Genomic DNA, 25,438 nt, shown 5'->3' on the forward strand with positions numbered 1-25,438 from the left:
GCCATGTAACTGACAGTTCTCTCTGGCTGTTACCGAAACTGTGCTTTAGGTAATCAAGGGGCCCAAACCATTCTTTGCCAAGACCTCCCTCCAGTTTCCTGGTCTCTGTGCTCTGCCCAGGCCTCTCCCCATCTCTGACCCCGGTTGAAGTGATGGGATATCAAGTAGTCCAGTCTTCAGCTTTGCTCTCTGTTTCAGCCTCCTCCTGGCTCATTCTAGTCCCTTCGCATGGGAACAGGGGACCAGAAAAGGGAAAGGGCAACCAACATCTCTTAGTGAGTGATGTCACCTGCTAATATTCTGTGTGTCTTTGCTCTGATTTTTATCCCTGCAGCCATTATTCAGAGTCTCCTCACCTCCAATACAAATGCACAGACAGACAGACAGACAGACAGACAGACAGACACTCGTATATATGCAGACTGTGGATATGTGACCCTTCCTTCCATCTGCTGAAACCCTGGCCACTCTAAGCATCTCTCCTGGCCTCTGCCCCATGTCATCTGCCCTTGAAGATGGCAAACAGTGCTCCCACTGTCTTTGCCACCCTCTCTCCTCCCTATACCTCAGCATACTTTGCCAAGATGTCTCTGGGGTGTGCTCAGTTGAGTTGCCTGTCAGCAAGGCCTGTTCATGTGCCTGGCACCAGGATTAGGTTGTGTGGTATCTTCTCTTCCTGCCCTTGGCTTTGGGTCCTGAGCCAAATAAAGAAACTGAAATGTCTTGTTCAGCTCTCAGTTGCCAAGTTAGATGCTGCTGCTGCCGCCACCACCACTACCACCACCACCACCACCACTGCCGCCGCCGCTGCTGCTGCTGTTTTTGCTCTCTGTTACTTGGATGTGTGAGTGTGCACCTGAGGATTATGAAGATCATCAGTCTGAATTAGGGAAGGTTTAATGACCCAGGATTCCATTCTGCTAAAAGGTGGCAAAACTCGGCTTCAAGGAAAGCGTTGTCAGTTCTCAGGTCCTAGTCTGGTAGCATGTTCACACAGGGAGGAAAGGCTTGATTCTCTCTATCATAGTCTTCGTTGGAAAAATCCACTAAATTCTATGATTTCATGGTAGATTTCTTTCTTACAAGTTATACACTTGATCTATCTGTCTGTCTGTCTAGCATCTATCTTATCTATTTATATCTATCAATCATCTATCACATAAAAATGCTTGCTACTTTGTCAACAGAGTTTACAAGTTAGACAGTGATTGTATACTAAAAAGGTTACCATTTTGCTTAGACCTCCGAGTTTAAGGAATATCAGTGGTTTTTTGTATTTATATTCAGGAAATCACAGCTTTAGAAACTGGCAAAATACCAAGTTAAATGAGTAAAGGATTTTGAAGAAATCATGTATGTATATCTATAGCGTTCTCCCATTTTTATTTTACAACAATTAGACATGGAAGTGAAACCTGAGTATCTGCTAATGAACGTCCTGGCTCCAAAACCTTTTGTCTAGCGCTGCTACAGGGAAGTGTGCTGGGTGTACTTTAGAAGCATCCGCTGCCCGTTCAAAGTGACATTGAATAGATTAGTAGGCTTAGATGAATTGATTCAAGCCATTCATTACTCAACTGGTTAATTGTGTGTTGACTGTGTAGATTAAATGCACACAGGGCCCTGGCGGTATGCTTGAAGCCAGTGCCTTAGGGGGCGGACACAGGATCCCACCCAGGTCCAGCCTTGTTCTCTGTGCGTCATGAGGGCTGGCTACTGCCTTCTGGGTACCTCTCACCTATCCTGGGTTGGGCTCTGCTTTGGAGCAGATGGTCGTCAGTAGAGATGACGTTTGCTGGCACTGTTGTGGCACAGTGTGCCAGGCGCTATGTTCAGTGTTTTAAGGCTTGCCCGTTAGTGCTTAGAGCAAGCCTGTGTAGAGTCTCTGAGTTTATTAATGTGAGGTAGTGCTTGGGTGTGCTTCCAAAGGCTGACTTCCTGAAGGTGATGTTCTTTCCCCTGAGTCTGATCCTCTCCAGGTCGTGTGAGCTGGAGACTGCATAGGTGGAGCGCAGGGGCCCTGGTGAAGGGGTTGCAGTTCTGTGTTCTGTGTTCTCGAGCTGGGGCAAACAGCCTTGAAAACCTGCCCCGGGTCTCCTTATTTACTGAGTACCCAACACTCCAGCCAAATGCCGTTATACTTTGGGAGCAGAGTGGGGCAGGCAGCAAGCATTTCAGGTTGAAAGACATCTGAACCTACTAGGTGTCCGTGGAGGAGGAGTATGTGTGGAGTATGTGTCTGTGGGTTCTGGCTTCCTTTATTCCTTTCTGTAAGTTTAATTTGCATTTGTTGAGATCACACAGCTGAACAGGCCTGTGGGCACAAATACTGTGCTGCTGCTGGACACAGTGCTGAGGTTTTGGATGACTAAGGGGCAGGTGTGCTGGCTTACAGGACACATTTGGTAAGCAGGCTTCTTAGTACTAACATCAGTCGGAGCTGGCTCCTCCCCCATCCCCACTCCAGCTTTTATTATTTATTTAATTACTAATTCTCATGGAGTCACTGTAAATGAGTAGAGAAGTGGTCCTGCATGGGGAAGTGCCCAGGTCTGCTCCCAACACCACCTCTTCAGTTTCTGTTGGCAGTGAATGCCACAGGCTGGAGAACCGGAGTCTGTGCGCGGTGAGAACAGAACTGTCCCACCTTCTTCCCAAGAGCGCTCTAGTCTTGAAACAGTGCATTTGATGAGACACAGGAAAACGACGAGTAAGAGTGTTAGAAAAGTCCAACCTGCTTGATTATATGCTCTTTGGGGACATGTTTTTATTTTCCACGGGGAAGACAAATAAGGACGATTTTCAACAGAAGCACAGCTCTCTGCTGCAGCTCCCTGTGGTGCTTAAAGCACCGAACAGCCCCTCCTGCAGTTCATCTTTGCACAAAGGAGATGATGTAATCCCTTTAGCTCTGGCCACGTGGCCAGCATGCCGTCACTGTCTTCACCGATACCTCTGTGCCGCCAGTGCTGTATTGGCTTCCTGCAACCGTGCATTCGTAATTAAATTGCTTTCCCTTTGTCAAGGCCGTCCTTCACACGGGGTCACAGGAATATGAACAAAGCTATGCGCTTTCAAGGATGGGTTGCACTGGTGAACATCACGATCAGAAAAAATGACTGTGGTGTGCAAAGCAGGGGAGCCTCCATGAGTGTCCACGGATTCACACCAGGGATGGGGGCAAGGCAGGAGTGCTTGGTTGCCAATAGCAACCACTTGCTTCATTATTAGAAGAGTTGAAACGCTGGACTTTCTGCTTCTCTCTCTCCTCCCTTGATTTGCCGGCTGCTCGAGGGAGGAGCCAGCAGAGACGCGTGCTCCAGAGGGGAGGAGACAGCCATGCTCAGGGGTATTCAGCTGGGTGTGTGCACAAGCACGTCCTTCCCAACACCTGAACCCCACCATGTGTGCTGCTCTGGCCGTGCCTCTCTCCACAGTCGTGACTGCATCCTGTGGCAATCATAGCAGTGACAGCTGCTATGAGTTGTGCCACGTTTTGCTCAGCTCTGTGCACGACGCTTTCATGCATTTTCTCTTTGAATTCGCCAACGATTCTCTGAAATGCATGACTCACCTAGGAGGAAACTGCAGCCAGGAGAGATGAAATGATTGCTATGACTCTTCCAAGCCTAAAGTGATCCTGCATAGGCGTCAGAGAAGGGCTAGGAAGACACGGATCCATGCATTTAGGCTTGGTGCTTTCTTTTCCAATAAGTCAGTTAGTAGTCGCTCACTCTGTGAACCCCTGACAACTGAGGCATAGTTGTGCAAACTAGCTCTATATACAAGGGTTTAATTTTCCTAATAGTATTAGTTTAATGACCAAGGCGGTACCATCATAAGATTTAGGAGATTTCAAGGTGGGGATGGAGAAATGGCTCATTGCAGCTCTCACAAAAGACCTAGGTTCAGTTCCAAGCACCTACATCAAGTAGCCTACACCACCTGTAATTCCAGTTCTAGGGGATCTGACATCCTCTGCTAGTCTCTGCACGCACACAGGCACACTGTTTTAGTTTGTTTCCTGCTTCTGTGATAAAACACTGACAACAAGCAACTGTGGGCAGAAATGGATGGATGGTTTGACTTAGAGGCTACCATCATCAGTTGAGGGATTCCAGGGTACGAGCTGAAGCAGAGACCACGGAATAGCACTGTCTCATTTTCCAGGCTTTCTCAGCTTGCTTCTTGGACAGTCCAGGACTCCATGTGCCAGAGTGGAGACATGAACCGGGCACTCTCCCACATCAGTAATTAACCAAGAAAAGCCCCATAGACTCGCCTAAAGGACAAGTCTTATAGAGACATTTTTTGAGGTTCCTTCTTCCCAGATTATCCTAAGGTGTCAAGTTGACAGAAACTAAGCATTTGTATGTGCATGCACACATTATACACACACATTACACACACACACACACACACACACACACACACACACACATAAAATAAATCTTAAAGGAATGATACAGCTTCGTTGATGGCATGGTGACAGTTGAAGTACAAACATCTGGATCGCATTAGCAAAACAGCTTCTAAAAACACAATGAGACAGCCCAGGCTGCTGGCCCTATGTCTCCAGGGACCTTGCCGATAAGTGGTATTGGACTAATTTTGGTAAGTACTTATGGACTGCACACAGAGTGATGGAAATAACTTCTATAAATCTAGAATCAGGGTCCCTTCTCCCGGGTCCTTGAAGAGCCCTCCTCTCTGGAGAATTTGGAGATGGAAGGAGTGGATGTGGTAAGGAAAGCTTGTAGCACAGACACAGTCTTTCCATCTGGCCCTTGTGCCTTGTCTCCCCAAGGCCGCACGCACTGGGCATATCAGGATACATTGCTTCTTTGAAAAGGTGTCTCTTTCATGTGGACAGTGGAGACTTGGGGCTGTGTGGGAGGAGGCAGGATGTGGTGACCTTCTGCTTCCTGAGCCCTTGCCTCTGCCCATAGGTTTTGGTGTTTTACACGTGTCCCCTCTCTCCCATCTATGGATGCCCCCCTGAGGGACTGAGGGCTGATAGTGGTGGTGGTGGTGGTGGAGGAGGCAGCTTTCGTGTTTGATGGGAGGGAGGAAAGTCAAACCTTCTTTAGTGTTGCTTTCTTGGTGGGATAAGTGGTGGCTGTCAGGTGAGGCTGAGGGTTAAGAAGCCAGGCAGGTGCCATGGTGACTGTGGTTCCTATGTGCTGTGCTTGTCTTTTTGCCAACTATATGGCTTTGCTCATAGGAATGGCCATTAAGGTAGCTACTTCAGTCCAGTCTGGACAGAGACAGTGAAGTCTTAAACAGAGTTTCTTCTTGAGCTACTGATCCGATAAAACAAGACATTGAAGTAAAAAAACACCAGTTTGGCTTTGTTTATAAAATCCAAGGCCCACTTTCTTGGCCTTAAACTCTCTTGTATATCTGTGTCCTGTTCACAATGTTGTATAACTAAGAAACTGAGCATCTTTGTGCGCGCGCGCACACAGATGCACTGAAGAAAGCGCGTGTGTCTGTGTGTGCGCTTGCTTGAGGGCAATCGCCTGAGTTACACGCACATATGAGTTGCCTTGTGTGTGCTGTGAATCAAAGTCAAGTCATCCGTCCACAAGAGCAATGTGTGCTCTTAACTACTGAGCCATCCGTCTCCTGGCCCTCAACACCTTGCTTGGACATCTCCTGTACACCCGACCTTCCCAGATGGGATTACTCTGTTGTAGTCAGTGCTCTGTGGGTGTGAAAAGACACCATGATCATGGCAACTCTTAAAAAAAAAAGAGCATTTAACTGGGGGTGGTTATGGTTTCAGAGGTTTAGTCTGTTGTCATCATGGCAGGAGCATGGGGGCAGGCAGACAGATGCAGTGTTTGAGAGTTCTATGATCTGAAGGCAGCAGAAAGACAGACACAGACACAGACACAGACACAGACACAGACACAGACACAGACACAGACACAGACACAGAGCGCTCCAGCCAAGCTCTGGGCCTGGCTTGGGCTTCTGAAACCTCAAAGCTCACTCCCAGTGACACACTTCTTCCAATAAAGCCACACTTCATAATCTTTTCCAACAGGGCCACTCCCTAAGCATTTGAACCTATGAACCTACCTGAGGCCGTTCTTATTCAAACTACTGCATAGCTATTTTCACAATAGGCGTGGCTAGCACAGCAGTTAGGGATGGAAGCATATGTGAGAGTTTGCATAGATTCTGTTGGGTGGACAGTAAAGGGACTGACTGTCAAGTACAAGCTGCACCAGCCCACTTTCTGAAGTCTTCCTTGTTTTGGGGGTGGGAGTGGGATGACAACTAATATTTTTATTCAAAATGCTTATGTTAAGGAGATTTGGACTTACTGTGTTTGAAGAGCTTATTCTGACATTTTATTTTTAATTGTGTATGTTCATGCGTGTTTGCGTGCCTGTGTGCGCTCGTGCGCGCAGTGCCCATGGAGATCAGAAGAAGGCATTGGATTCCCCCTAGAGCTGGATTCACAAAGAGCTGTGAGCCACCTAGTGTGAGTCCTGGGACCCAAATTTGTGTCCTCTGCTTTTAAAAGTCAAGTCATCTCCTCAGCCTCAACACAGCTATTTTAAAAATTCCTCAGATTGAATTTCCAGTATGATAAACATCCATGAATTACGTGACTGTGATATGGATAGAGCGGTGGTTAATAGCTGGAGCCCATGTAAGTCAGCTCAGGATTCTTAGGGCTTTTGGGGGGCATAAAGAAATCTTCACTGGGTGGTAGGAGCTGAGGCCTTCCCTCTGGCCGAGCACCAGGCGAGGCGCCCGTGATAGATGGATACTCGGAGAGTGGGAGGGTTCGAGGGCCGTTCCTACTGGAGAAGGGCAGGAAGGTTTCCAGCTTGTTCTCCTGCCTCTGCTCCAACTCACACCAGTAGTTACGGTGCTTTAAATAGGAATTTATGAGCTCCCTGGGACCATAATACCCATTTATAGCATTATTAATCTGAGAAAATTTATTCCTGAAATTGAGAAACAACATGCTTTCCCCAACAGCTTGGAAAGTCCACGGGTGTTGGAAGTCCGGCCCTACTTCAGGCAGACCCCAACAGTTCGTTTTTTGGCAGTTTCGTTTGCTGTTAAGGATCTGAAATAGGTGGAAATACTAAGGGAATTCAGTTAGGATAGAAACAGAAAGGGAAACATCTGGGATGTCCGGTTCTTTCAGTCAGATGGGGATGATCAAATTCAAAAACCCAATGTGACTCTGTTGGACAGTAACCTGCTCGTTTCTTTTTGTTCCTTTTTAAAAAGTTATTGTAGTAAAGGGTAACAAATGGTTACACCCATGGAAAATGACTTCTCTGATACGTGGAGCACACTTTAGAGAGGAAGTAGAGAGGAACTTGAGAATAGGAACATGGATTTCACCTTTTGCCCAGAGTGCTCTGGGGATGAGCTCCGGATACATAACTAGGGTTGTTCACTAAAGTGCATTTGTAACAGGCTTGGGTGACAGCTCAGTCCGCAGAGACGCTCCGGAGCAGGTGCTGGACGACAGTGATGCCACACGGAGCAAAGCTCAGCATGTGGGTGGGTCAGGGTGAGCTTCGGGTGAGCGGACACAGTGCAACTGCACACGTGCAGAGACCAAAGGCAGGCAAAAGAAGTGGAGCTGCAGAGACAAGCACGGATGAGTGTCTATCCTAAAAGTTAATGTCGGCTTAGTCTAGAGCCAGAGGCTGGGTGAGAGCCTCTGAGGTGTTGACAGGGCTGGAGCTCTTAAACAAGGTGGGCCTTCAGACATGTGCACGTAACACACGTATACACTTATGCCTACATGTATGAACGTCACTGTGGTGCTCTTACACAGCAGGGGTCCATCTTAGTGGCCTAGAAGGATTAAAGCATTGACTTGAAAGCCCTGGTGTTTTACTGTTAGGTCAGTAATCGAGTCATCAGGGCACCAGGGCTCTGAGCATTCACTTACTGTATAACATAACAGCCCCTGTCCCTCCCGTTTTAAGGTTTGGAAGGTTACATGGGGTTTTGGTTGCCGAGCTGACTGATGTTATGCTATCAGTTTCCAGGAAACCTCTTGGTCTGACTTTCAAGAAAAACCTGGTGTGTTTTCTCATCACTTCAAGGAATTGTTTTCTGATGAGTCCAGTCTGGAGAGTGGGCCAAGGATGTGACATGGAAGCCCAGTGTTCCAAGGGCATCATTAGTGTCATTCAGCAGAGCGAAGCCAGGGGTAGACGGGAGCTCGCCTCTTTCTGTTAGATTATCTGTTGAAAATGGAGCACGGAGGGAAGTTGAATCAAACGAGCCCGTCAAGGCCGCCCTACTTCCTGGAGGTCACAGCTGGATAAAAGCTTCGAATGAGGAAGCTTTTTTGGTGGTGGTGGTGGTGGTGGTGGCGGCGGTGGCGGCGGCAGTGGTGGTGGCGGCAGGGTGTCCGTCTCTCCCTCTTCGAGGAGGGGTGGAGTTCCTGATACTAATGTATACGCTTCTGTGAGGGGCAGATGAAGGAAGAGAGGTCAGAGACAGGCAACGACTTAGGCTCCCCTCCTTTGATTTCCAGTTGTATCTGGCGTGCTCTGCCGTGGAAGCGGAGGATGCCCTGGTGCAGGTGGATGGTTGGGCAAGGATGCTTTGAGGAAGAACTCGGAGGGAGTTCTCCTGTTAGGATTGCCCTGTGTGTTGCTAGGTTATTTATGGTCAGTCTCACAAGGGTTGGTCCCACCCTTCTTCCTGTCTGTCTGTCTGTCTGTCTGCCTGCCTGCCTACCTACCTACCTACCTACCTACCTACCTACCTACCTACGTTAATGTACTATGACTGTGTTGATTTCTAAAATAAACATTTTTGGAGGAATGGGTGGCCTTCAACAATGACTTGTCCCAGACCTTGTTTTTCCTTTGTAAATAATGACCCCTTGCCTTCTAGAACACTAATCTCAGATAACTGAACAGAGGTTCCTCAGAATAGCTTCTTAAAGCAGTGCTTGCATCCAAGAGTGAGCCCTTCCTCAGATATGCTGCGGATGGTGGGGCTGAGTGGGGTTAGGAGCTACAGTCCTGGGAGCAAAGAGCCCTGGAGAAATTCTTTTCAGAGACCCTACTGAGGTGAAATCAAGACTCTTGACTTTGCCATAAAAAAGAATTTTGGGGCGCATCAGTGTGACACAGAATTGGGATTCATAAGAGGTTTTGATGTAGGTTAAGCATGAACATTTTGTGCTGTGTGTGTCTGCGTGCACGTGCATGCATCCTTGATATATGTATGCACATGCTTAGTGTATGTATGTGCTCAGTGTGTGATCTTTGAGGAAGGAAAGTGCCTATAAGTGTATGTGTGCTTAACAGTAATTGTCTTAAGAGTAGCCATTCGGTGACTTTTGAAGTTATACCTCAAAATGTTGCTAAGAACTTTGATCTTTGTTTTTCTTTTTAGTTTTTGGTAAATAAGGCTGTAAGATATTTCCTAAGGTTATTGGGTAGGGTTACAGACTGATAAAACCGTAGGTCACAGGGGTTAAACAATGAGTTAAGACTTTTTTCCCTTCTGCAAATGAAGTTTATAGTCTTGTTTATGAGATTCCCAGAAAATTACTGATTTCCAGGTGGAGAAGGAGTTAAGGTGATATGCCTCTGTGTGAAAGTAACAGTAACTCTGTATTGGCAAATTTTACAGCACCTTTGTTAGTGCGGCTAGAATGCTTCACTTGGAATTGTCAAGAAGCCTCAACCAGACTGTACAGTTAGAACCCTTACAGCAGTAGTTCTCAATCTTCCTAACACTGTGACCCTTTAATAGAGTCGCTCATGTTGTGTTGACCCCTAACTGTAAAATTATTTTCACTGCTACTTTATAACTGTAATTTTGCTACTCTTACGAGTTGTAGTATCTGATATGCGAGATATCTGAGATGCACGAGATGTCAAGATACCTGTGAAAGGCTCATTCGATCCCCAAAAGGGTCTCAACCTGTAGGTTGAGAACCAGTGTCTTATGCCCTTTCTTTCCATGTTGGTCCCACCCTTCTTATCATCCATCCATCCATCCATCCATCCATCCATCCATCCATCCATCCATCCATCCATCCATCCATCCATCCATCCATCTATCTATCTATCTATCTATCTATCTATCTATCTATCTATCCACCTAGACTGTGGGAGGGGAAGCCACATCTTAGGCTCCCCATGTCACATGGAAAACATGGGAAACTTCCTGCCAGTGTCACTCCAGGGAGGCAGGCAGCTGACCCAGACATCCTTGTTCTTGAGCCTTGCATTGGAGTAGTATTGCTTTTGAGGTACACTTAAAACTTCCAGTGCTACTCACCTCTGCTCACCACTGCTTTGGGACCCTTCTTGACACTCCTCCCTCCCCTCTGTGTTCCTGAGGCAGTAGCTTATAACCTCTAGCTGCAGGGCCTGGGCAGGGAACTGCCAAGGTCTTAGTGAGGGGCATGATAGAAAGCTGTAGAAGCAGGGAGCTGAGTGAGTGAGTGGGTGGCCTCACCACACCCACTTAAATGCCCCCTCTGTTTTCCCACTTCTTTCATTCATATCGAGTTTAGTTTGCAAAAGGATTCCTTATGCTTTTAATAAAAAAGATACTGATGGTGACCTGTTCCACTGTAACAGTATTTAAGAGAAAAAACAAATAAAACCGAACCATTACCACACAGCCTGCTCCCTGCTGTGCCACAATCTCTCTCTTTGGGCCCCCATCCCCAGTTTCTTGAAAGAGACCTATGACAAGAGGGAAGACGAAGCTGTGTTACCCCAGCATGAGGAGTCAGTGGCCACAGCCACCAGAGGCTTCTGCCCTTCCCTAGTGTCCAGGTAGAAAAGTAAGAAAACATATTACCCATATTACCGTTAGAGCTCTTCTTTGGTAATTTAACCATACTCCATCATGTCAAGATGGTTACCACAACTGCCCAGAGTCGATAGTCCTGAGGGGCAGCAGAGCACCATAGGCTAGCCTGTGTAGAGCCTGTTCTGGCTTTATGTACTAAGTTCCAGCGTCCCCAGAGAGAACCAAGGAAGGAGATGCACTTCGGGCAGGATGTTCATGTCCCCAGGCTTACCTGAGTCCTCCAGCAGGGGATTCTTAGAGAAGCATCCCTCCTCTTCTCCCCATCTCCGACACTGCTAGCCTTCGTACCCAGCATGCATCTTCCTTTGGGCCAGTGAAGATGTATCATGATACCCAGAGGGAGGCCAGTCATTGCACCTTTGGTCCACTCTTAGGCAAAAATTATTTGCCAGTTTAGGGAGATAGATCAGTGGATAAACTCTTGCCCTCAGCATGAGGACTGTAGATGGCCATGGATGGAGTCCCTGGGGCAGGCTGGTAACTGGGTTAGGGTAACCAGGACAGTGTTGTGTTCAAGTGGGAGACCATGCCTCAATGTATAACGTGGAGATCAGTCAGTGAAGGCAGCCGACATCAGCCGGTGGCCTCTGGTTGTGTGTGTACATGTTACTAGATCTTTTTTACTTAACAGTCATATTTTATTCTGTCTTTAAAATGCCCTTCCTTGCTTTTCTGAGTGTGGAGAGAATTGGAGGTGCAGCTGCGGGACATTGAGGTGATGGCGGATTGAGGGTGCTGGGTAGAGAAGGGAAATGGTATTTTCTGTCTTGTTAATGTGAACAGGCTTTCCTTGTTAATGTGAACAGCCACCTTTGTTATGCCTTAACCCTCTTACCAGGATCAGCAGCAGAGTCAGTCACCCAGGCCTGTCTGGTGTGATTTTCCTTGCTTTGAAATGGGCGTAGGGTAGGGCACCAGGCCTGAGTAAGTGTGAGTAAATTAATGGCTTTAGCTTTCAAGGCCGCACGCCGCCCACATTGGAATAAAGCTATAATCTTGAGGCAGCTGGACAGGTTCATTACCCATGAGCAAAGTTAGGCTGGTCCTATTGCTCGGACAGGAAGCCATTAGGCTGGAGGATCGCTTCAGGGCTAATTTCTTCAGCAGTCACATCGTCCACCACACAGAACGACCTGGAAGAAGTCATCAGGCTTTAGCATTTAGGATTCAGACGAGTTGCAGAGCATGCGTGGTTTCTTACACGCTTCCATTCTCTGGACCCAGGTCAGGAATCACCTAGATGGCCCGCCTTGGCTGTGATGAGTCCTGCACAGTCTAGACAAACTGCACACTAAGAAGCAGGGACAGAACGGTCAAGACAAGTAGGTTGGCTGAAGCATGGAAGGACAGTGTCAGCTACGTCTTGGCCCTCCATGTTCAGAGTCTTGACTTGGTTGTTGGGAGTTTATTTTCATGCCAGTGATGATACAGCGCTTCAGGGGAAACTGGAGCAGTTGACTCTGTCCAGCTAATCACAGCTTCCCCACCTCAGATCAGTACGGCAGCACGCGTGCAGATGCGCGTCTGTCAGACTGACCCGCCTGGGTGTGGAGTCCAGGCTGTGTTCTCCTCTTGTGTGTGTTTTCTTTTCTGTTAGATGATGGTAAGTGTCTTCAAACAGGGACTGTGCAGGTTGGGGAGTCCCCAGGGCTTAGCAGACCAGCGAGTGTAAATGTTCTGTGTGAACACAAGTTCCAAGTGATCCAAACAGCTCGAGGCTCCATCGGGGAACTGGCTACTACAGAGGTCTGCCACCTTCTTGGGTATTGTTAAAGATAGGCCTTTCTGGTGAGTTTAATGTTGGAATTAAATCCATGACGTCCTTACGTTATTGACACATTTAAGGGTCCGTGACTGACTGGAGTGTTTTTGTAGCAGACCTACAACATCCTAATTTTGCTGAATATTTAGAAACTATGGTTTATATATAAACAAGATAATGATCTAAGTGTTGTTTAGAAGTAGCTCGTGGCCACTCAAGTTAGTTGATTACTTATTAAGACTCTCAGACTTACGTAGTATATTTCCTCTGGAATGGGAAACCTTTGTGCACAGTATAGGCAAGGCAGAGGCTGACAAGATAGGCCAGCCCCTGAAGCCTGGGGAAAAGTGCCCTGTACGAAGGAAGTCGCCATTCAGAACCCAAGTCCCAGAGGCTGAATTGAGAATTCAGATGTTAGCGACGTTAGATGTCTCCTTGGTGATTCGAGGATAGCCAGACCCACACAGAGAGACCCTGTCTCAAAAAACAAGCAAATGAAAGAAGTGGGCAGAAGCCAACGAAGGGGTCAGCGACACTGGTGTGGAGATGAACTGTAATGATCCATAAGACTTACTAATGTATGATGTGATAGGAATTGGAGCTTAAATCCAAATCGGGGCTCATCACTGGGACTAAGTCCTTTGTCCTGTGGAATCTGAAGTCCCCACAAGCCTTGGCTCTCCATATTTGTTTTCTGCCTTTTCTAGTAATGGTCACTAACAGGCAGGCGGTCACGACTGTCACAAGCCTGTTTGTGACACCTGGCACTCACAGAAGCTTAAGCTGTGTTCTGTTCCTATTGCTGAAAACATATGGCAGAAACCTGCGGATTCATTCTGTCAGCTGTCCCACTTGGGCCTTCTGGGGCTCAGGGACTCGGGACACGTATGTGCTGACATGTAAAACAAAGAAGTTCTGTTTGGGTTGTGTGGAGTTGACGTAGCCTCATTCCCTCAAGCCCAGGCTGGTTACAGAGTCTCATGACTAAAGCATTTCCTTCCAACTGTTCCTTGGGTGAACCCTGCTAACTGCAGAGAAGCAGCCTCTGATGCCTGCACACTCCCCGCTTCCCCGTAGCCCTGGCGCCCCCTTTGCGGTACTGAAATGAGCCTGCTCCTAAATCTTTCTCCCTTGGCATGGCCTACCCTTCCTTTCTTCATCAGAGGTAATAGTGATTAGGGCAGAAAATAATGTTTTACTTACATTGTAAAAACCTCAAAGTAAAACCTTTTCCTATCTTAAACTATGAAAGAATTGTAAACACAGTGTTATGTACTAGTCTTTAAGTATATCAGACAACAAGAGAATGGGTTACCTTAACTGCCTGGCCATTGTGAGCTTCAGAGTATGGTTAATTCTGTGATTTTTGTGGACCCCATTTGTAGACTGGCATTGAAATCTGCCAGCTTCAAAGGGTGTTGTTTACCTAGGCTCAGTGACTGCTTGGGGTTTTTCTTTTTTATCCCATACAGTGGGATACAATGCGCAGTGACCCTGTGACAGTATTAGGTCATTCCCATGTTGTGACGAAGGCCTGGGTGCTATGGGAGCTGAGTGGGTTATGAATCCAGCAGCAGGGTTCCTGGTGTGTGCTCTGTGCCCTGGGAACAGGAATGATGGGAGTGGGGTTCTAGTGGTGTGCATAGGAGTTCAAAGGGCCAGGAGTTGAACATGTGGTTGGGGTTCTTTTATTTTTGCCTGGGGAGAGAATTAGTATTGGCAAGTGATGTCACATCTGAAGGATTATGTCATGTCAGGGAGCTTATGTCTTATGTGGAGGCATCAGGAAGCCACAGAAGGGCATCATGGAAAACAGTTAGGGAAAGAGCAGTAGGAGGAGACGTGAGCTAGAAGCCAAGTTTGAGTGGTGGGGTCAGAAGGACTATTGACCAGTGATTAGGAGGCTGTAGACACAGCAAGGCCACCTGTGGGAACACTGACCAGGAAGACGGGACTGTGGAAGGCAAGGGAAGCCAGGCACGGCTATTTAAATGAATGAAATGCTTGATGTAATAATGGGCCAGGATTTCTTTTAGCAATCAATCTTGGCTGGGCTGGAATCCATTCACATAACTCAGGGATCAGGTTTTGTCACTCTGGTTCAATTCCCTGGGCTCTTCTGCAAAGCAGTCTTTGGATCAGGTTGACTTTGCAGAACCATGTGTGTGCATGTGTGCATGAGTGAAATACACATATGTAATTAGGGTGGCATCTACTGTCAGGCTTTGTAGCACACATGCACACACAGAGAGACAGACAGGCAGACAGAAGCACAGAGACAGAGCAGGCAGGTGTCTTATTTTGCATTACTTAGAGAAATACAGTTTCTCTGTATGCCTCCGTGTTGGTCTGGGGATCAGAAGATTAAAGGTGCTCTTGAACGTGTTTCCTTTCTCATTTGTGAGACTAGAGGAAGTTGGAACCCCTTTTATAATGCCTTTTTGGACAACTGGCCTATTATATGCTATAAATTAACTTCCAGGGAACCATTAATGCCTCATCAAAACATCAATAAAGTCTACAGATTTCTTCCTTTATTTTAAGGCTTGTGTAATACTCTAACCAGCCTTCCATCCTTTGGGCAGTTCAGCTTGTCCTGTGTATTTTGTGTAAGAAATTAAGAGCCAGAGCTCTCCGTTGGCGTTCCCTTGAGTGAGTACAGCCCATGCTCTTCTTCAGCTATTGTGGGCTGTCACTCCCGAGACAGGATGAGCCAGCCAATCAGGTGGTTAGTAAAGCAGTAGTGGTTATTACTAAAGATTAGGATCCGTTTTGTCGTGTATTGTTCATGTGCTAGTTTGTGAACATATCTACATTCCTGACGTGGATGATTCATTTTCGTATCCAATCTGGGATCATATATTTTTGTAAAAATGACATAAACATCAATTGATTGTGTTGGCTTTTTTTTTTTTTTTACATATTAGTATTAGGGTGAAAATGTAAACTTTGTTCTCTAACAATCTTACATAATTAAACACACTTACAGAAGAGTCCGACTCATTAAAGCACTTCCTTCCTGTGACTCTGATCTAGAGGTTTGCAAGGCTACCCCACCCCCACCCCCACACATTGTGCTAACACTGCCTCCCTGCACTAGAGCAGTATCCTGCAGGCTCTGCAGCGGAGTGGCTCGCTCAGACAGGGTGACGTCACCCTCTTTGCCAGCAGTGCGAGGGCGGGGCCACCGCGCAGATGTGGAGTTTTATCACCCTGCCCTTTGTGTTCAGGAGCTCCGCCAATTACCTAATGAGTAAAATTCGGTAATTACCACCGAGGCTCGTCAGTAAGAGAAGCTACCAGCTTACTGTTTAACATTTTTGCTGTGGTTGCTTTAGAATCCTGCCTTATTTATTAGTCTTATTTGTGGCATAACCTGTGCTTCTGTAAGCTTTGCTTCAGTCTTTCCCACAGGCGAATTTTCAGTTTAGTAGATGTAAGGTGGGGTAGCTGACAGGCTGTGAGACCCGTGAGATGGCTGTGGAGCAGTTTCTGGGCGACATGGCAGACAATTCCGACAAGGCATACAGGCAACCTTATGAGGAGCTCTGTCTGAGGAGGGATAAGTGGGCTTTTAGATAACCACGTTTTCCTAAAAGAAATAAAGTCAGCAAACAATTAGGTGAAATTCAAAATGATTAAAATCTGCTAGAGACCCTGTGGATTACCAAAAAAGCCTTTTTAGCTTTTTTTTTTTTTTTAATATCTACTTACTTTATGCATGCGAGAACACTGAAGCTGTCTTCAGCCACTCCAGAAGAGGGCATCAGATCTCATTACAGATGGTTGTGAGCCACCATGTGGTTGCTGGGAATTGAACTCAGGACCTCTGGCAGAGCAGTCAGTGCTCTTAACCGCTGAGCCACCTCTCTAGGTCCAAAAACTTACTCTTACCTCGGTTGATTAGTTCACCTTAGATTTCTGTGCACACCTCTGTGTGGAAAGTGCTGCTCGGCTAATGAGCTGGGGAGGCGCTCACACAGCCTGGAGAGATCCCATGGTGCTTCTGCTTCTGCCAGTGAACAAGATGGAGGACTGCTTTTCCTTTTTTTGTTGGTTGATGTTGAAAATTGAATGCCACTGTGGTGAGGAATCGGTGAGCACCGTGGCCAGCTGGGAACGGCTCTGTTGGAGTGGCACTGCAGCGCTGACACAGGGTCTGAGGGCGCAAAGTGTGCACTTGATCTGACCACTCTCCGGGTTGTTGACGTTCCAGCCCCCGATTCATCTAAAAGATTTCCCATTGTTAGAGACTACTGTGGGACGTTCCCTCCCGGGCCGAGAGGGTAATTTTCCCTCGTACAGTTGTAATCATAGTATGATTGAAGGCTAAATAGCCAGAGCCGATCTTTTACAGACTGAAAATAGAAAGTCCTGGGGGACACTGGGCGTGGCTGCAGGGACAGACTCTGCCTGTTTGTTCGCTTCCACCGTACTCAGAGGTTTCGAGTACTCGGACCTACTTCTGTCTGAAGCCAGTCCCCTGATCGAGAGGAAGGTGGAGATTATCGTTTGCTGCACAGTTTGCAGTTCATGAAAGAGACAGATTCGGGGGCACGGGCGAGACTGTTGCTCCTTGTCAGCCAGCTTTGTAACTATGTAACAGAATCCACTGTGCTGTCTAACAGGGCTGAGCGTCCCAAGATGAATCCATTAAGATATTTAAATATTCACATTTGGAGGAGGAGAAGGACGGAGGGGGAGAGTGAACTTCACAGAGTCCTCCTCACACCGTCATTTCTCTGCTAACCAAGGCCTGACTCCATCACACAGGCATCCTCAGCATAGACATTGTAGGCCTGACCCCAAACGTAATTGTTACTTGTCACTTAGTGCTTGCCTATGAGCCATCACTGTCCCCGATGGGTTCCTTTCATTAAGGCCTACACTGGCTTCTTTACCTTTCTCCCCACTTTGTTGTAGGTTTTATGGACCTTAAAAGTTCAGAAAACAGACACAGCTCGGTGCCCCTAATTTTGGTGCCTGCCCTCCGTGCCTGCCGCCCACCCCTCGCCCACCTACTTCTGATCTCACCTGTGCTGTCCCCTTGTCCATCAGCAGACCCTCTTGGTCACAAAAGTAAAAGTGTTGCTCCTCCTTGGTCACTGGCACAGAGATAAGGTGTGGACCCTCAGAAGTGTCTTTTCAAACCGTGGTCATTGAGTTCAGCACCTAAAGCCTTTTAATTCACGGGCCACGAAAGTCTTAGCCTTTCTGTAGTGTAGTTTAGAATTCATGGGGTATAGCAAAAAGCCGTTTATTTTTAACTTCTTAGAAATTTGATTTTAAACAGCTGCACACTCTGTCTTCATAAATATTCTCTAGGACATGGACAAGAACCTGGGTGAACATTGGCTGGTTGGACACGCCTGTTCTCGACCCTGAACAATAGAAAAGGATTCTCTTGGGAGACACCCTTTGGTTTGATCTATAGCTGCAGGTCACTTCGGTCTCACAGGGCTCTCACTGCTTATGGGCCTTCTCATGTCTGCTGTGGCTACAGGCTGTCACCAGCCTGGCCCTTTTGCATTAGCTGCACCGCCATCTTTACTCAGGAGCGGTAGTGAGTTACTGTGATGGATGGGGAGCGTGGAGACTGGCTTGAATTCATTCAAGAGTTCCTGAGGCACCTGGAGTGAAACTGTAGCCCTCGGGCTCGGGTGTCTGCCATCTAGAAATCAGAACTGCTTCTCAGTCTGGTAGGTTGCCAGCACACAGCAATGGCTGTTCACACAGAAAGTTGGCTCTCTAGAAAGTGAAGTGGCCCGGTGACCTGGAGATCTGAGCCCTGGCTCAAGTCTGTCAATACCTGGCTGGGTCATGCCAGAAAGTTCGCTCATATCTTTGGTCCTTGCTGCCTGCCTCTGCCTCTGGAGTGCTAGGATTAAAGCTGTCTGTTGCCACCTGCCTGGCTCAAATGGTTGATTTTTCAGGAAGGCCAAGGGGAACTTGTTATATGCAAGGCTCAGGAAAAAGCTGGAAGCTTGGGGCGGTGAAGCTGACACTTAGTTTGAGGATTCTTTCCCCCAGATCTCCCCTCTCTGTTTCACCTACCACAGTGCATTCCTGAGCGTAACCTAGTTGTGTTGAGCCCCAGCTGAGTGGTGGGCTCAACACCACGCCCTTTCTCCAAGTGCACACTTCCAGGGTGCCTTGACCTAGACACCCTCCTGCTGCCGCCTCCTTGTTGCTGGGATTAGAGGTGCGTGGCAGCGTGCTCACCCGGCGAGGGTTGATGTGTATATATAGACATATCAGAACTGGGCCGGCAAGCACACTAGAAGTCCATTGATTTAATTCTCTCTACGTAGACTACATCTTTCACCAGTGGTGAGACCAAGATAACGTTTCAGATCCTTTTCGTGTACTATTTGGCAAAAACAGAAACAAACGGGCCTGAGAGAGCTGTCTTGTGTTTCTCTGAGGGTATGTTAGCGATGGCAGATGCAGTAGTTGTAATGGGCATCTAGCCCTAGAATGGTGACCTCTGTTAGAGTTCAAGTCTTTAGCATGAGCGTGAGTAAGAAAATCTTCATCCCACGTTCCTAGGTGGGTGCTCTCCTGGTGGGTGAGCTGGGTGTGTTTCGGGTGTAACCCACTCTATTTACATGCTGGCTTGTCCTAAGTTGCAGGATGTATTCTGACTTCTCATAAAATTGTTACAGGGCTATCTAAGATTTTGTTTTTTTAAAGCCCATGGCCTGTCCACCTCAGATGTTGGAGTAGCAACAGGCTAGCTTAGTCATCGATGTTACTCTGTAGGTCACAACCCAAAATCTTAGAAGGGTTGAACCTTCTAAGGGAGCATTGGCCAGTGTGGGTTATACATAAGCCCCTCTGCATGCCAGGCCAGGATTAACCAGACTGGGAAGACTAAGCGGAGGCACCGAGCTCCCCCTAGAGGCTTTGCTGCGCTACAACTAGCAGACTTCACAAAAGCTGCTAGTGCTGCACTTTTCTCTGGCAGTTACCTAAATTCTGCAAGGTTAAAATGAAGATTTGGCAAATGATTGGAACTGATTACATATTGTGTCTTCTGGGGACAAATTATCATGGCTAGCATGGCTTCGAGTCTTTTGGGACACTGTCTGTGGGCGTGTACAAAGATTCAGCATTAAAATAGAAATGCTGGGGTCAGACTCCGGCGTTCACACAGGGCCTCATTCCCTAATTGATTCATTGGCCATGATGACAGTTGACGTTTTGGCACTGGGTGACGTGGGTATCACCTGTCAGCCAGGCAGCCCGGTGACACTTTTCTCTCTGTCTTTCAGGGTTTCGAAAAAATGATGAAATGAAAGCTATGGATGTTTTGCCCATCCTGAAGGAAAAAGTCGCCTACCTTTCAGGTAAAATCTGACTTTCTAACCCGCTGTACTTGACTGCTCTGACACCAGAGTTTGATTAAAGCCGCTCACTTGCCACAGTAAATAAAAACATCGACATTTGGTGGACCTTTAAAAACTCCCTTATTCTTGAAAACATTAATGCCCAAGGCATTTTTAAGACAGCGTGTACATCATAAGCCACCGGGCGCTGCTGATCAAACTGTGTCTGTCTGTCACTCTGCAGACATTTGGTCGGCTGCGTTGCCTGAGCCGTTGAGGGGAGCAGCTGTTTGTTAAACGCCTCAGAGTCAGCAGTTGGGAGTGTGACCACAAATACACACTCAGGGTTTGCAACCTCTCTGCCTTGTCTCCCATGGCTCTGCGTCCCCTCATCTTCCAGGCAAGGCTCCTGTCCTCCACATCTTCTCCTTCCTGGGGTTGTTAGCAGCCACGCCCTCAGGTGTCTGTAAAGTCTCTGCAGTTTCTACTAGCTGATGTCTCCTCTTAAGAAGATGCCTGCTTCTCATCGCTAGCTCTCCCTCCACAGTGTGGAGATTGACAGCCCAGCCCCCTGCCTGTGGGGCATCTGCCCTCCCTCCTCTGCACAGGGAAGGCTGTGTTTCAAGCCTTTTAGCTTTCTCCCTGGGATCGATGTGCAACTTTACTAGACGGTGCCAGTGAATGGGAGTGAGCCTGCCCTGTGCTCCTGGGCAGTCCTACGGGATGCTGTTCCCTCGGTACCCACTCCTGGCGCTATCTGAAACAAGCACGCTGTGCTGGCCCGAGGCAGGCTCCCGTGGCCTCTCAGGTTTAATTACAATATGGTAACCGTGTTGCTTCTGGGTGTCCTAAGGGCATGTGGTTCTGTGCGTATTTAAGATGAAGCGTCCATGGTGTCTTTCTTTGTTCACTCATTTATACTGTCTGTTGATTTTGGAGAAGAGAATCTAATTAGTGATGAATCTGCACAGTTAATAAAAAGTGTAAAAGTAGAAAGAGAGGGGCTCAGGTTATTGGAAATACTGGGATTGATGGGTGGATGGGAGGAAGGATAGATGACAACAAATGAATCTAAATCAGTGAACCTGAGGGCTGGGAAAGTGTAAAAGTAGACACAAGAGGGCGTCGTACTTGGATGGATGGATGGACGGAGTGACTTACAGATTACAATCCACTGAGTTTTGAAAATAATATTTATTTATCTTTCAACTCATCCATAAAAGATTGTGTACTGGCTTGTGCCAGTTTTTTTTTTTTTTAAATCTTTTTTTTTTATTAACTTGAGTATTTCTTATGTACATTTCGAAGTGTTATTCCTTTTCCGGTTTCGGCAACATCCCCTTCCCTCCCCTTCCTTATGGGTGTTCCTCCCCAACCTCCCCCATTGCCGCCCTCCCCCGACAGTCTAGTTCACTTGAACTACTGGTTTTATACTTAAAATCGGAGTAACTAAAAGATTCTACTTCCAAGAGGAATCATTAGGAAGTTCCACAGGTGACCTGGAATGTGGCGCCTCTGTCTGAGAAGGAGGCCTGCTGCCCATCTGCTCCTGGGCACTGGGACCTCTGTGGTTCCAGTCTGCTCTTCCCAGAAGTACAGGAGGCGGGCACGTCCAGACAGGTGGACGGGATGGCCATGACAGCCATGACGGCTGGGTTTTGTTTGCCTTCATTCCGTTATTAGGCAGTTAATTCGGACTTTATTATTATGGCATTTTTTATGTAACTTACTGTAAAACCTAAACCTTCTTGCCTTTTAACTAATCAAAAAAAAAAAAAAAAACCCGAAAGCATTGATCTCATAAATCTTCAATGAAAGCTTAATTCTGCAGGGTTAGTGCTTAGGTGGAGAGAGATGGTTTACAGTGACCACAGATGAGGACAGAACATTTTAAATAATTAAGGCCAGCGGAGAGTTAACCAGCAAGCAGATAGTTAAGAGGTGTTGCCACACTCTTAGTATTTCCCAGCTTCTGACCAGAAATAGCTCATGACAATTTTAGGCTATTGTTATCTTGTATATGAAAGGAAGAGTGGGAAATTGTAAAAATAAATTGATTACGTATACTGTATTTTTAGGAAAAGTCCCAAAGAACGATATTCTCGGAAATAATTTTTACTAACTTTCTCTCTGTTTCTGTCTCTCTCTGCTATGTCTCTGTCTGTCTGTCTCTGTCTGTCTCTGTCTGTCTCTTTGTGTCTCTGTCTGTCTCTGTCTCTGTCTCTGTCTCTGTCTCTCTCTGTCTCTCTCTCTCTCTCCTCTTCTCTCTCTGTCTGCCATATTATGGTGTAATTCTGCATACCATTCCAGTACTTCTAATTTTAATGGAGCCCCCAATTGTACAGCCTTTGCCACGGTATGTTTCTAGAGCATTTTCCTCCTTTCTCAAGGGCTACAACTTTTTTCCTGTCCTCTGCCCTGGAGGTCACTTGTCCTTCAGTTTGTAACGTGTCAAGGAATATTGTGGCACCTTTGCCAAAGCTCTGCATATATGGTGGGCCTTGTAATTCAGTGGTCAGGATGGCTCATTCCCTAGAATTGTCACTAACAGCCAAGAATAGAATCGTAATCACAGTGACTTGTTGAGGCCCAGACCTGACCCTGTGATGGCTGGTACCAGTTTAAAGTTGGAGTAAATAAAAGATTCTACTTCTGAATCCAAGGGGATCATGAAGAAATTCCTCAGGTCCATCTGTAGAACTCGGAGCCTGTGTCTGAGAAGGAGGCCTGCTGCTCATCTGCTCCGGGGCACTGGGACCTCTGTGGTTCCAGACTGCTCTTCCTGGAAGTGCAGGAGGCGGGCACGTCCAGACAGATCGCAAATTTGAGGATAAACTGGGCTACATAGTGAGGCAGGAATGGAACAGCCTTTATTAGTCAAGCCTAGTTAGAGCTAGGACTCTAATAAGGTGGGCCAAATTTGTTGAGAGATTCAGAGATACTGAGAGATACTTATTTGGTTGATTTCTCTAAAGGCCAGTTAGGATTATTTCTCCTCCTCCTCCTCCTCCTCCTCCTCCTCCTCCTCCTCCTCCTCCTCCTCCTCCTCCTCCTCCTCCTCCTCCTCTTCTTCATTCTTTTTTTTTTCGGAGCTGGGGATGAAACCCAGGACCTTGCGCTTGCTAGGCAAATGCTCTACCACTGAGCTAAATCCCCAACCCCCAGTTAGGATTTCTTGAACTTGAACATGACCTTCTCAAAATATACTTCATTCTTAGGATAGTAGCATATGACTTCTGTACATGGGATGGGTTGAGTGACATCAAGGGGGACATCAGCATGATATTTGAAGTCAGGCAGATGCTGTGTTGAAAGACACCTGCCAAGGCCAGGTGTTAGCAGTGTGACGATTTGAAGAGTTAGTTAGGCCACAAGGCTTCCTCCCAGTGAATGAGGTGAAGCATGGGGAAGGTGGCTTGCAGAGTTCCTTCCTGGTGGAGATGCCGCCCTCAGCAGGCAATTCAGTCCACCAGCACCTTGACCGTAGACCTCCCAGCATCAGAAGCTTAAGAGAATACATTTCTGATCTCTGTGGACTAACCAGTTTCTGGTGTTGTGTGATAGCAGCACAAATAGAGTAAGACTGAGTCACTGATGAGCTGTCCCGCTGCCACTGCCACCACATCAGAGGGATCTGTCACTCACGGGCATCTGTGCCCATTACAGTAATATATCTGACTCTTCCAGACAGATGAGACCATACCCATAAACCTTGTAACGGTCCTGTTTCATTAGTTACCGTCACTTTCTTACTTTTGCTAATGTTGTAAATTACACTTCCTGAGAAGTATGCAGGAAAATCATTGTTTACATACATATGGGGCTCGGTAAGTACAGTCTGAGGTCTGGGGAAATCTAGACAAGGTCTAGTAGTAGCCCCGGCCTCTCCGATGTGAGAGCAGGCACCGAGGAGGCAGCAGTGGAAGGTCTGTGCAGTGTCAGCTGCTGCACTGCATGTAGCTCCTGTGGGTGGGCCCAGACAGCTGCTAATTGAGAGCACTTCTGTTTTGTTATTACTGCTGTGCAGCTGTAGGGATCGGACCCAGGGCACTTCATGAAGTCCTCTATCTCTGAGCCATGTCTCCAGCTCTAAGCGCATGTTCTTGAAAACCTTTCATCACGGCCTCTCAGCCTCAGCAGGCAAGAGAGCAGGAACCAGATCCCCAGGCTGTCTTCAAAGTCTGTCCATTCATATTCTTTCTCCTCCTCTACCCTTATTCTGGATGATTTTGATACTAATTCTAGACGTCATATCATTTACTTACGAGTATTTTGTATATACCTATGAAAGATAACTTAAAAACCTCACTATTATCAGACCTAAACATTTAAGTTATTAAGTGTTAAGTAATAATACTTTTCATATGAAGTCTGACCCCCACCCCCGCCTTTCTTGAAAAGACTTTTAAAGACATTAGGAAATGAAAAACATTAAACTGTTACATGTCCTATCTTCATGATAAGAGATATTTCAAAACTATAGCCATTAGCATTTCTATAAAAATCTTAAGCACTTTCAAGAAGACTTGTTACTTATCAATGGTCTTCTCCCCTTCTCTCATAAATGCTGCTCCCATATGACCAGGAACCTGTGACTCGCTCACTTTCTGTCTCTTCCACTGCTTTAGAGGACACCCAAGCACCGGTGTGAAAGAATGTTTTTGTCAGTGGTCCCCCTGTGGCCAAACTCTGTGGTCCTTGTGCATTCAACTCTTGAAGCTTCACCGGAGGCTGAGGGAGACCCCTTGCCAGGCTCACTGTGAAGATCCCCCGAGGAAATGCGAGTCACAGTGTAGCGGGTGTGCGGCCTTTCGAGCCTCGCTGTAGCACTGTGTGGTTTGCTGTCTGTGGTTCAGGCTTGCTCCCACTGAATTTATGTTATAAATAACTTATGTGCCTGAACAGTACATATGGATCAGTTTAAGTATTCAGTCTCCATCAAGTCTCATTACTGATGAGAATGAATGTGAAGTCAACCTAGGACATTGTGAAAGCCACATTAATATTCCCTCTGATGAGGTTTTGTTGATGCAGAGAAAATAAATAGTAAGAGTTTCCGGGCTTGAAGTCTGAGATCTGAAGAGAAATTTTCAGAGTTGTAGAACTCAACTTGGGAATGCTGAATTTTCTCTCTGTGATTTTTCTACTCTGGTTGGAAATAATAGAAAAAAAGCTGACAGTTTCGCCTCCATGTTCAGCCAGGCCACACCGACTCCAGGAGAAACCTTCCTGCCATTCTGGTCAAATTTTCTGGTTGTCCCCTTGTTCCTTATGGAACTTTCTTCGACCCTTAAACTAATCTGGCTTTACTTCCCAATTTTCCTGCTCACCTGTGGTTTCGTTTGTGTGTTCTTTTTCTACTTGAATTTTTTCGTATAATGTATTTTGATCATGTTCTTCTCCTCCAACTTCTCCCAAGTCCTCTCCACCTCTCTGCCCTACAACTTATTTTTTTCTCTTTCTAAATAAAGAAACAAAAAACAAGACCCTCTAAACCCTATAAAACAAA

The 25,438-nt window shown here is 46.8% G+C and overlaps 1 protein-coding gene across 1 annotated transcript in view; it reads left to right on the plus strand.

The window, feature by feature from the left end:
* Trio (trio Rho guanine nucleotide exchange factor) overlaps nt 1-25,438 on the plus strand; it is a 290,571-nt gene that overhangs the window by 79,766 nt on the left and 185,367 nt on the right. The window contains 1 exon segment of the mRNA XM_032898677.1: nt 19,876-19,950. Coding sequence (XP_032754568.1) covers nt 19,876-19,950 — 75 coding nt within the window.

The sequence above is a fragment of the Rattus rattus genome, chromosome 3 (genome assembly GCF_011064425.1).
Source record: "Rattus rattus isolate New Zealand chromosome 3, Rrattus_CSIRO_v1, whole genome shotgun sequence".
Lineage (NCBI taxonomy): Eukaryota > Metazoa > Chordata > Mammalia > Rodentia > Muridae > Rattus > Rattus rattus.